The 12324-nt window shown below is 36.2% G+C and overlaps 1 protein-coding gene across 1 annotated transcript in view; it reads left to right on the forward strand.

Annotated features, from left to right (window-relative positions):
• The window catches only part of LOC103780546 (cyclin-dependent kinase 17), a gene marked incomplete at its 3' end in the record, with an annotated part of 48159 nt that extends 35923 nt beyond the window's left edge, over positions 1–12236 (forward strand). Inside the window, exons 4-10 of the mRNA XM_008948235.1 lie at positions 701–826; positions 4702–4758; positions 6333–6447; positions 6970–7064; positions 7887–7949; positions 11020–11143; positions 12116–12236. Coding sequence (XP_008946483.1) covers positions 701–826; positions 4702–4758; positions 6333–6447; positions 6970–7064; positions 7887–7949; positions 11020–11143; positions 12116–12236 — 701 coding nt within the window. The remainder of the gene's footprint in view (positions 1–700; positions 827–4701; positions 4759–6332; positions 6448–6969; positions 7065–7886; positions 7950–11019; positions 11144–12115) is intronic.
• Positions 12237–12324: the final 88 nt, after the last annotated feature.

Below are 12324 nucleotides of genomic sequence, written 5' to 3' on the forward strand. Positions count from 1 at the left end.
GTTACTTCCCATATTTTTTGAGTCTGGGTATGTTGCCTTTTTCTGTCTGTGGTGGTGACTGGCTGCTTTAAGAGAATATTTAATGTTTCATTTTCTGCCATGCTTGAGATTAAATCCAAACTAAAAAGAAAAAAAAAAAAGATACAAGACTGTGCCGTTGCAAAAAAAAAAAAAAAAAAAAAGAAAAAATTTCATGTTTGCTGAAAGCTGAAAACTGGAAAAATGAAAACTGAAGCAAGTTTATAACTTTCAGTAGTCATAGAAAGTGAGGATGACATATTTTAAATTGTAGAGATCTCTCGTTATTCTATCATAATTACGATATGAAAAGTGTTTACTAGCCTTTGAATTCTCAGTTTCTGGTAGTCCAGGTATGGGTAAGTATTGAAATAATCTCAATACGTTTATCCACAATGTAATTAATTACTTTTTAATATTTCATTTTTCTCGTTAGAATAATAAGTTTGTAATGCACTGATTTTTTTAACCTGTTATCTAAGCTATTTGAAGTATTTTTAGAAGAGAATATCTTTCTAAAATAATTTGTGATATTATTTTTCATTCATATAAATATTTCCATTTTAAACAGTAACACTGTAAAAGCAGTAACACTGCAGGTGTTAAAAGATGTATGATTCCACGTTTTAGGAAATTCTGGATTATACATGACTCTTCTCTTTTTAAATGTTATTCACTGCAGGATTTGAACAAGCGCTTGTCCCTGCCGGCAGACATCAGGATACCTGATGGCTATCTTGAAAAGCTGCAGATTAACAGCCCACCGTTCGATCAGCCAATGAGTCGACGTTCTCGTAGAGCATCTCTAGTAAGTGTAATCCGTCTGCCTTGCTAAATCAACCTCTTGGGTCTCCAGATTCCATTTAGGGCAGATGTCTGTATACCACAGGTATGATTCAGCTTCATTTACACCTTGGCCTTTATGTCCTGAACTTCAGTGTGCACCTGTCAAAATCCACTGAAGAATTTCACCCTTTCAATTTTCTTCTGCACGCTTGGCCCTATCATTTCTCAGTGAAGGTCTTGGCCCATTGAAATTGGTGACTAACCTCAATTCCCAAAGCACGTGCTTTAATGATCTGTTTCAGCAAATAGGCCCCATCATCTTCGATCGAGGCTGAGGCTCTCTCATGATAGAGTAGGAAGGCCCTAAACCAGCGTAATACAAAGGCAGGTCTTCCTCACTATTCTTCTTGGATAAGCTAACAAATCATCTTTCTCAAATTTACAGCTGAGATACTTTTTTTTTTTTTAAATAGTCATGTGAATTCCTAGAAGAACAAACAAATAAATTCAAATATATCTTTTTAGATTATTGGGTTATTTTAAAAAAAATGTCTTTTCTCTGGAGATGGCAGAATGAGGATTCCTATACTGTAATATAGAGTAGAAATGCTAGAAGTCTTGGATTTTCCTGTGAAATATGCATATCTCTAAAATGGTAAAATTAATAGTTCTCTTATTTGTTCAAAAATTGCTACATTTCAATCATAATTTGATCTGTCACCTTTCTTTGATGTTAATTGGGGTGTTAGAGTTGCTAGACTATTAGTGACTTTCTGAGCAAATTCATGGGCACAAAATTCTTTAAAGAGAAAAACTGAATAGGTTTATGAAATTCACTTCGTTCTCTGTTTTCTCAATTTAATGGATTATTTGCTGAAAAATAAATATGAAGTATGTGTAGTGAATTAGTTTTATTAATTGTGAAATAACTTTATTCTTTGTGAACTAATAATGTTTATAACAAATCAATGGTTGAGTTTTATAGTGTTTTTTCCCCTGAAAAAATACAGTTTGGTGTGCTAGACTAAAGCTCTGATCTGCATATCACCTTTTACAGGAATAATATTAAAAAAATAAATTATTGGATCAAAGCACTGGAAGTAATAATAATGTAGCAAGCCATTGTACTATTTGTGCCAGAGTTTGGTAGTTCATTAACCACTTAGTTACTGACGTAGCACTGAACTGAGGAATAGACTTCCCCAGACCTTCTCTTTTTCAGATACTGGTGAATAACATTTTCAGTAGAATATAGTATTTGGGGACTGGGGGAGGATTTTCCTGTATATCAGAATCCCTTTACTCATTTAACGTTGAGCCCTGAGAGCAGCTGAAGTTCTCTCCTCCTTCCCTGCTCGAAGACAGACAGAAGAACAGTGCCCTCTAATGAATACGGTGTGGCTATGGGATCAGCTTCCTGTCACAAGGTTGCTTCGGTCTGCCTTCTAAAAATGCTTTCAGGGCTTAAACCTCCAAAATGAAACCCACCAGCAGTGCTGTGGTATGCAGGCATGAATTTGCTGCATTGTCCTTTTGTGATTTCAAACTAACCTTTAGAGAAAAGAAATTCAAGGACTCATTATTCTGGCATTGTCTTTGAAAGCTTGCTAGCAGACTGTTAATTACAATATGTGAATATTGTGCTCTGCTTCAAAGGCATGTCTCTTTTCAAGGCTTAGTAGGAATCAAATGAAAAAGGCTATAAAAAGTATCAAATCAAGATTTGCTATACTTTTAAGGTCTGGTGTTTTTCTTTGAAATACAAGAAAAAAATTAACTTTCACAGTAATTGTATCTTTTGTATACATAGTATAGTATTGCATGCACAGTAGCATAGCAGTGATTCTTATGCACCAACCCATAGAATTAAGAGACCATAAATATGGTGCATTAGTGTTTCTGTGTAAGTCAAAATAGATGTGTATTTCAGAAAAAAAATTAAATAGTTCAGAAAATATTTTGAAGGAAAAATTAAACTGATCTTAGTTTGAGGAATGTAAAAATTAGTTTTTCTTACAAGTGGTAGACAATGAAAATGTGATTAAAAAATTAAACACCTTGAAAGGCAGGTCTTGAAGAAATCTGTCCTCTGTATGTAGGAAATACTGTATGATTTTATTGTCTAAAGAAGATACTGAGTTTATTAATCTTGATGAACAACATCAAGGTTTCTTAGAAGTCAGACTTTTAAGCTATATTCCAGACTGACAGTAAGAAGGCCAATGGCTATGAGCTCTCCTTTAGTTTCTCCTGTAAACTAAGCAGCCTATCTTGTTAATTCTAATACTATCTAATACTCACTTTAAGATAGGTTTGTTTAAGTAGGTCAAAATGCACTTTGGAAACATAATATTTATTTTACTAACATTGTACCTGTATCAGTGGTATGTTTAAAATCTCACCAGAGTTACAAGGGTTGTCAAATACCAACTTGGCATGTATTTTGGACTTGGCTTCAACAAGCTCCTAAACATGCTTGATGCTAAAGTATCCCTATGCAGTTTTAAAACATTTCAATTCTAACACTACTTTAATAAAGCAGACTTCCTCTTAATACTATATTATGTGTCTATTCTTTTTCTCTTAGATGTGTCAAATACATTTGCAGGCAAAATCTTACACTTAATTCAGATGGTTTTTATGCACATGTTCTGGAGATTGAATATTAATCCAACTTGGTTTGGTATACCTTCGTATTATCTTGTTGCTAAATCTCAATACTGTCAGCAGTATTTTTATTAAACTGTGTTATCGTGAAATAATAAACAACATCGATATCTGCTAGATTTTAGGAGCAAATCAGCATATTCTGACCCGTGGACATAGATGCTGTGAAGCCAGTCCAAGGCCAAAGAATTGTTCCTTAGAAAGAAATAACAAGTGGAGACCTATGTTTGGAAGTGGAGGGAGGAGGTGACACAAGGGACAAAGCCTGGGGTTCTTTGTCTTGGTGTATGTTCAACTGTCAGTAAAGCAAAACCCCATGAAGCCTATGGATTTGGGGTTTTGATGAGATACAGGCTATACACAATTTGTAAACTATTTTAAAAGTTGATGTTTTACACATCTGTTTTCACTGTTCTTTAAGCTGTAAGAACCCTACAAAGCTTAGGTGTAATTGACAGTGGTCTTACATGAAAATAACTCTTAGGAGATAACTGTGTTACGTACGAGTGTAAGAGAGGATTTGGACAGGAAAAGAGTAATGATCTTGCAGTCTTCAGAAGAAGGTGCTATATAGGCAGGCAGATCCTCCTGGCTGGCATTGCAGAGCTAAGTTGGTGATGGAAAAAGAGGGTGAATAGATCCAGGCAAAATACACAAAGACTTGAAGCTATGAGGCACGAAATGTAAATTGTTGCGACAGAACTGAAGCTTTTGAAGGAATGATGTTCAGGGATTTTAGAGCTGAAAAGCATTGAGAGGTCAGAGTGGGAGAGGAAACCTGGAGCTCGGATCTTGAACATAGCATGTAAGTGAAGTTATTTGGAAAGAAGCAGCAGCATATGGTTATGCAGAGCAAGAGGAAGGATGGAATAGTTTGAGATGTTTTAGTTTCTGTGATTTCAGCTCTAATAACCTCATTAGTAGTAATCAGATCAAAAGAGTAGAAAGGACCTAAGTAGAAGGTAGGTAAAGTGGTGTCTTGGTGTAACTTGGTACATAGTCTTTTGATGATACATAGTAGACTTGCCAACAGGCTGAGAATTAGGTTTGGATGCTGGGACACATTCATATCATAATATTCTAAATTGTTTTTAAAATAGCAAAATTGTGTGGTGTTTGGTCAAGTTTTGTCATCCATTTTTCGGAAACAAAGTTTAGCTTGCTGCTTAAATGATGGATAAATAAAATGTTCCATTTTAGTGATTGGTTTTCCATTTCTTTTCATTGCAGTCAGAAATTGGATTTGGAAAAATGGAAACCTATATCAAGTTAGAAAAGCTTGGAGAGGTTTGTATGGCTTTCTTTTGAAATGATTGCTGCTTTGATAACGCTGTCCTAGGTAAAATTTTACGTAAATGTTAACTGAAAATCTCTGTATCGCTCAAAATACTCATGGAGTTTGTCTTTTGAGTAAACCAAGCATATTCATCATCTGTAACAACGTCACAACTACACAAATGTTCTATGCGTATATAATAAACAAAAAAAAAAAAAAAGAGGCAGGAAAGCCACCAGTGAGCTGGGGAAGAGTAAGACAAGTAATCTGTGACCTTCTTATGTAGGCTGGCTTTGTGTGCAGATATATGAAATTATTCTGTCAGTAATAAAACTGGTTAAGTCTGGCATCCTCCTGCTGTGAATTGGGTGTTAGGGAGCGCTCATGCTGGGTAAGAAGCTGGCACTTGCAGCGAACAGGCAGTGGCTGTGCCTATTCTGGTAGAGAAGCCTGCATGGGAGCTTCCAAGTGAAGTATGTGACATGAGCTTGCCTTTCCTATGAGCAACAATACAACTTTCTACTTCCACTCACAGTAACATTCCAGAGGGGCCAGGTGTCAGTCCTGGCCAATTGAATTGAGGTTGGCCAATAGAATCAAAAATAGACAAGGAGCACTGGAATGGGACACACTGAACACTGCAGAAGAAAGCAGGGCTGGTCAGCATCTCTGCTGTGAATGTTGCAGCCAGACTCCATTTGCAACGTTTTAATTTCCAAACACATTTATTTGTTGTTTTCCTCTATTACTTGTTAGGTGGATAACTAGAAGTGACGTAACATTATGTATCTTTGAAGGAATGTTTATCTAGTAGCTATCAAGTCATTGTTGCAGGTGTACCTTATCTCATTTGCTTACGAAGCGTAGTAGACAACTAGGTATGTCCTGTAACCTAGGGCAATTTCTGTGACTTTGGTGCTTGCTTTTTGCAGTTGGCTGGGATTAGTTGTACTTACTTGCTGTTTTTTCAGAACTTTTTGTCCTTATGTAACGTGCCTTGAGAGTTTTGAATCTCTTACTGTCTAAACAAAAAAAAAAAAAAAGATTCATAATATTCAGTGTTCACTGAGTCAACCAAAATGAAGCTTTGACAACTCCTCCCCCTACCCCCCAAGAAAAAATTCTCATGTAACAGACAAGAAGCTATCACAAGGAGTTACATATTTTCATACAAGTAGTGGAAGAGTATTTGAGCAGCCTTCAGAAACATAACCGTGATGTAGTGTAGATACCTGAGCTGGATTTAATCAAGTAGAGACTTTAAAAGAGGGTAAATGATCCCAGGAGTGAACTTGGTGAACTTAACGCTACCTGACCTGACTTCTTTGGTAGCCGCGTGGTGTATAGCTTTCCACGGAATTTTCGGAGTTGTTAAGCACACGCATCCCTTGTGTCTTCTGTGCATTCAGCCCGTGCTTAAAAATATTTCTGTATTTTCACATATATCAAAAGAAGACAATGTAAAAACTATTCATATCCAAAATGAAACCTGTTAGAACCTTAGATAGAAGTTTGTTTTCTTCTTTAACTCTCCTTTCAATGAAGGAACAGTTCGTAAGAGTTTTCTTTTTTTCCATTTTTGTAGGGTACTTATGCAACAGTTTATAAGGGGAGAAGTAAATTGACAGAGAACCTGGTAGCTCTGAAAGAAATCCGTCTGGAACATGAAGAGGGAGCACCATGTACAGCCATAAGAGAAGGTGATAACATTTTTCTTACTTCTTAGAATTTCAGACATTTCTGGATTTCTTTTTGACCAAAATACTGTTGACACTCTGAAGTGCATAGGCTACATGGGAGATTAATTAAATGAATATTAGTTTTGATGAGGAGAACTTTAGACATATTAAGAGTCGGTGTTTCAAATTTATTTACATACACAAACTGGTGATTGTGTTTTCATATGCAGTATTGTAAATAGATGATTTTATACTCAATTACACTATTGTTAGTGAGTGACTTTGAAGGATTCAGAATATTGTTTAAGAAATTACTAATTCTGCCTCTGTAGTTCAGGAAATATTTACTTTTACTCAAGTATCTGTTTAGTGTTTTGGTTAAATACCATTCTTATTAACCTAATCTATGTGAATATTATGTTCTTAAAAATAGCTTTTTAATTTTAAAAAAAGCTCGTATGTAGGTTATAGGAACTTGCTAGAAATGCATTTCGTGCTTGTGTTTTGCATATATTTATTTTATACTTTATAATTCTTTTGCAGTGTCATTATTAAAAGATCTGAAGCATGCAAATATTGTTACGTTACATGATATTGTGCACACAGACAAGTCTTTGACTCTTGTTTTCGAATATCTGGTAAGTGCTCAAACAACTAGCAAGCTTTAAATTTGATTTGTTGTTTCTAAGTAACACAGACATAGCAAAATTCTGTACCCTTTTTAAAAATACTGCGACTGTTAGTTTTCTCCTGCATCTAGAATCATGCTGAAAATTAAGAAAGTGTATTCAGCTTTTCTATTGCTGTAAATACCGTTCTGATCATTTCAGAGTTTCATGAGTAGTAGTTGGTGGTGATCTGTCTACTTTGTACCAAAATCATTAACTGTAAAAAAGGTTAATCACACTATTGTTCAAATTATACTTTCCTGTTACAATGCAACTCTCGTAAGGTAGCTAAGGAAAGAAGTGTGCTTTGAAGCAGACAACGCATGCCATCTTTTGTAACAACCTTTTCAAGCAAGTGTCCACAATTGCATATCTCACCTGCCTGCCTCTTCTGTTGTAGACTTCTCACTTTCTCACCGAATCTTTACCTGATGATATTTTTTTTAGAATATGCTGAAATATATAAGTTTAATAAGAGGGGTGAAGAAAAATTCTTTACTTACAATATAATTGGAGAACGTAGCAATTTCATAAAACACTGTGGCAGGCACAAGGTGGAGAAAGCAGTAACAAATAATGTTTTCTGAGATGATGCAGCTTGCTGGAAAACAGATACATACTGTGGAAAGCCATAGTTTCCTGCATATTCAGTCAGGCCTTTAGGTTTTGGTCATTAAATATCTTTTGCAGAAAACTCAGTATTCTGATGAATTATTTCACTTGTAACAATAAATAATATTCACGTAATCTGTTGTCCGCGATTTTACTGAACAGTGATGACTGTTTTGACAGGACAAGGACCTGAAGCAGTACATGGATGACTGTGGTAACATCATGAGTATGCACAATGTAAAGGTGAGTGGCTTTAATGACAGTGGCACGTCTTGTAGTTTCCTCTGTTGTAAAAATATCAGGGAACTTAATAATCAGGAGCTATATGGTTTAGGGCTTTTTTTAAAAAATAAAATTAAGAAACTTAATTTGCTTTTTGACCTTTGGGGGCTGACTTAATTACATTTTATATCAGATGGAGTCTTTCTTCATGCTTTTGATGGCTTTTCAGTGTTTAATGCACTGAGAACAGGAGATTATATAACTTTGTTTTCATTTTCTTCAATGTTATGTATTTAAAATTTCCTAAAAAAGAATGCATTCATAACTCCTTTGACCTCTTCTTACCCTTCCATTATTTTGTACTCATTTATTGAGTGAAGTCTGTAGTTTTTTGGTATATCCTCAATTAAAGTTGACATACATGCACTGAGGAAGATGTGTCCCTCAGTCATGAATGTGGGTCTGGATGCCACTGCCAAACACACATGTAAGAAATTAAAAATGCGTTATTTAAGAACGAGTGGTGTTCATCTTTCCATTAGTAATAAGATGGAAATTGTTTTCTTTAGGGTTTAATTGTCTGTTCCTTTTAACTGTGTCTGTGGCTGGGTCAAGTGACTCAGTTTCCAAGCGAACCTGCTAAAACAAACTCGCTCAGGTTCAAGTGTTAACCTCTCTGGTAACAAACAGGTTTTGGTTTGGAAAACTTGGATAACTCTTTATGTCCTTTAATACTTATGACTTTATAAACAACATTCCAAACAGAGGCAATACTATCTAGAAATGAGCGAAGTTGTCCAGGGAGACTGGGTTGCCAGTGTCACCCTGCTGTCTTGCAGCCTGTGCTGGACTGCACCTTCAAAACCTCTTCATTAAGCCATATATGATTCATATAAGGGGTGTTATTTGCATGGTAGATGTGTTTGAGAAACTCTTCCATACTTAAAGATTAACTTTAAGCTGTGATCCTAAAGAATAAAACCATGAGTGTGCAATAATGATAGGAAAAGTATTTTTATTCTTGTACAGTGGCACATGGCACAAATGTGGTTGGCACCACAGTGTACTGAATGCAGTGAAGTGACAGGGTTTGGGTTTGTGCTCTTTCCAGTAGAGTCGTCATCCTTGGTTTTGGCTTGGTTGCACATTGAGAAATCTGTTTCGTAGCTGAGTTGCATATAGGATTCAGGCTAGGTACTGGTTACTGTTTGATTAGCTTTTTCTTTTATTCTGTTGTCACATTACAGTAATTATCTTTAGGGAAGGACACCTGCCCTTAGCCTACTCTGTTGCTTCCTTTCAGAGTCTGCAAAGAGAAATTCTTTAATGTGCCTCTACTTCAGAGAGACAACAAAAAGCATAATTACACTTGTGTTTTTAATTAACTGCAAATTAATTAGTAGTGCTTTGAGCTTCAAAAACTATGAAGAAAAGCTGGAAGTGGGAAGCTGACTCCTATAATAAGTACAGTTAGAGAACAAGCAGAATCTGCTTGTACTAATCCAGGCTAAGCAGAGGAACTGTTTTTCCGTGTTTGCCTGTGGTTTAAGCTCCGCCCTGAGAGCAGATTTATAATGGCCAGTACCTTTGGCACTGGGAAACTGGAACAGCTGCCTAACTGTGGTGCTTACCTTACATTAACTGTCGGGGTTTGGGTCATTATTAACATTTGAGAGACCTCCCTGTCATCGTTCCCCTCACATTCCTCAGCTAATTTTAATTTTGTGAGTTTTAGCAAAATGAACATGTATAATGTAAAGATATATGTGATCTCTGCAGGATCTTACAGTTTCAAATAAAATATTGAGCTAGTGCCTTTCTAAAAGGATCCCTGCCAACTGTGGTGAAGATCCACAATTTCTGTAGATAATCTGCTTTGCCTTCCTAACTAATCCAGTCCCAGTGCACGCTAGAGGCCCCTGTCAGTTTCCACAGCAGCCCTGTTAATAGTATGTGGGACTGACCACCCCTGCCAAGAACCTTCTGCTCTTCAAAAAAGAAAAGAGAGAAAAATATCAATCCAAATTCCTTTTTCTTTGCCAGAACAGATAAGTCCCACGTAAGCAGACTCAGAACAGATGGATGTAAATTACACCTGCTGTGTATTTTTCCAGTTTAGGAAGAAGAATTTGGTGGTGTCATTTGGTACAAAAATAAACTGATATGTTAGAAAATGGTCATATAACAACATTCTAGTGTTTATTCTTAAAAGTCCTATTACATACTGGATTTGTCCCATCAGTAATCACTGCTTTCTGTAATGGTCTGTGTTTTTTCATTGTACATTTGATAGTCTATACTGGCTGAGGAGTGGGTGGTAAACTGGGTAGCACTGGCTACTCAAAAGTCCCATGTTTAAAATCAAACCCTTTATACAGAAACTGACACAGTAAATTTGTTTGGCTGCCCTCTTCTAAACCTTTCTTCATCCCTTTCTAATTCTGCATCTATATACGTGCAGCATTAATATGCATGACTGAAGTTGCTTGCTTGGCTTACTGTTCCAAAAGACCAAAATAAACCTGTGTGTCAAGGTGAGGGGATGAGTATAAATACCAGAGGCAGTTGGGCTGCTTTAGTTATCGTCATTTCCCCATTTCTGCATGTTTTGTGAGCTTATGAATCCAAGTGTATTCTTCCACTAGCATGCCAAAATGTTCTCTACGTACTTTGGCACAATTGGATAGAAAGGATGCAGAGCTGCATTTATGGAAGGGATTCTGTGGTAGAAAGGAACTTGAGTCTAGTCAGAGATCATTGTGTTTAAAGACATTAGTGTGGGGAAGAGCACTGGTATATGCTTACTTAAAAATAAACAACCCTGTGGTTCTCTTCAGTTAAGCAGAACAAATTGCTTTTAAAGTCTTTGTTGTAAAGCATGGTGTTAAAGCAGTGCATTACGTAAAGGGATTTAAAATCTGTAAACAATAATGATGTTCAGAGTGTGTTCATATGGAAAAATAACATATTTTTTGAGAGATATTTTTGTCCTGTTTACAATACAGAGGCTTAAATCTACAGTGACGTTTTAGTCTTGTAATCTGTAGATTAATATCTTTAGTCTAATTTATATAAATGTTGTCTTTTGTAGCTATTTTTATACCAGATTCTTCGTGGTTTGGCATACTGTCACAGGAGAAAGGTATTACATCGAGATCTGAAGCCACAAAATCTACTAATTAATGAGAAAGGAGAACTGAAGCTTGCAGACTTTGGTATGGCCTGAAATTACTCTGTAACAAACATTTTCTTCACTTGGCAAAAGAGGCATTTTTCCTTAGAAAGGGAAGATGAGACCATCGGGTCTGTATTGAATTTGTGCATTCTCAGGTGGAAAATGAAAGTCAGACTTCTATGGGACATACTAGTAATCAAAGTAATATGTGTATAGGTGATCCTGTGGCTTGACTTGTGGTTTGAAAGTAGTCTTACAGCTGCTTTTGAAATAGACACTTTGTCATTTCCTTAAGGTGGAGCTCAAGTTGCTTTTCCTGTCACTCCAGAACAGAGTAACCATGACAGGAGGAAGGGTCTATCCATGTCCTGAGTTGTCAGGTGTTACTCTGTCACTGATACACCAAGTTCCACTGGGTTTTCCAGTAGAGTGAGGCATTCAGTTTCCTGTTACCTTTTATATCAGGAAGATCCTTTGAAAGTTTTGCTCCCACTGTTTTTTCCCCATGTGTGTGAATGAAAGTTGATCAGAATAATGATACACCTAAATTTTATTGATATTAGTGACAGTGTCTGGCAGTGTTAGGACGGAAAACTCCTTGCTGATCCGACACCCAGTTTGGTCCATTGCCACTGTTTCATTATTCATCTGTTGCTTTCTGCCTTTTGCAACTTAATTCTCAAATGGAAACGGCGCAGAAGGGTTTCCACAGGGTGGAGGTGTCATACTGAGCTAATGTTGTTTTGATCAAATTTATAGAGTTACTCCAGTTTTTTATATGTTTGCTTGTCTTCTGTGCTTAAAAATGCTGATCATGAGATTGCTGTAAATATTAAGAGGCAAATCACAAGTTGGAGAAATGTGTTTATTAGGGCTTTTTAGTCAACCTTCAAGAAAGGTATTTAGCAAGTATAATAAGGCTGATCTAGCTCTTAAAAATTCTTTACAAATTTCATACGAAAACAAGGTTTCATCAAGCTGCACATGACTCTTATTTTCCCCTTTTATCAAGGGCTGGCTAGAGCAAAGTCTGTTCCTACAAAGACCTATTCCAATGAAGTTGTCACGTTATGGTACAGACCACCTGACGTTCTTCTTGGATCTTCAGAGTATTCAACTCAAATTGACATGTGGTTTGTATAGCTTTGTCTAATTTAAATTTTTGTTCTCAGTCAAGTTGGAAAAAATACCAACTCTTTATTATTATTATTATTAGTAGTA

The sequence above is a fragment of the Merops nubicus genome, unplaced genomic scaffold (genome assembly GCF_000691845.1).
Source record: "Merops nubicus isolate BGI_N331 unplaced genomic scaffold, ASM69184v1 scaffold21509, whole genome shotgun sequence".
In the NCBI taxonomy this organism is placed as follows: Eukaryota; Metazoa; Chordata; class Aves; order Coraciiformes; family Meropidae; genus Merops; species Merops nubicus.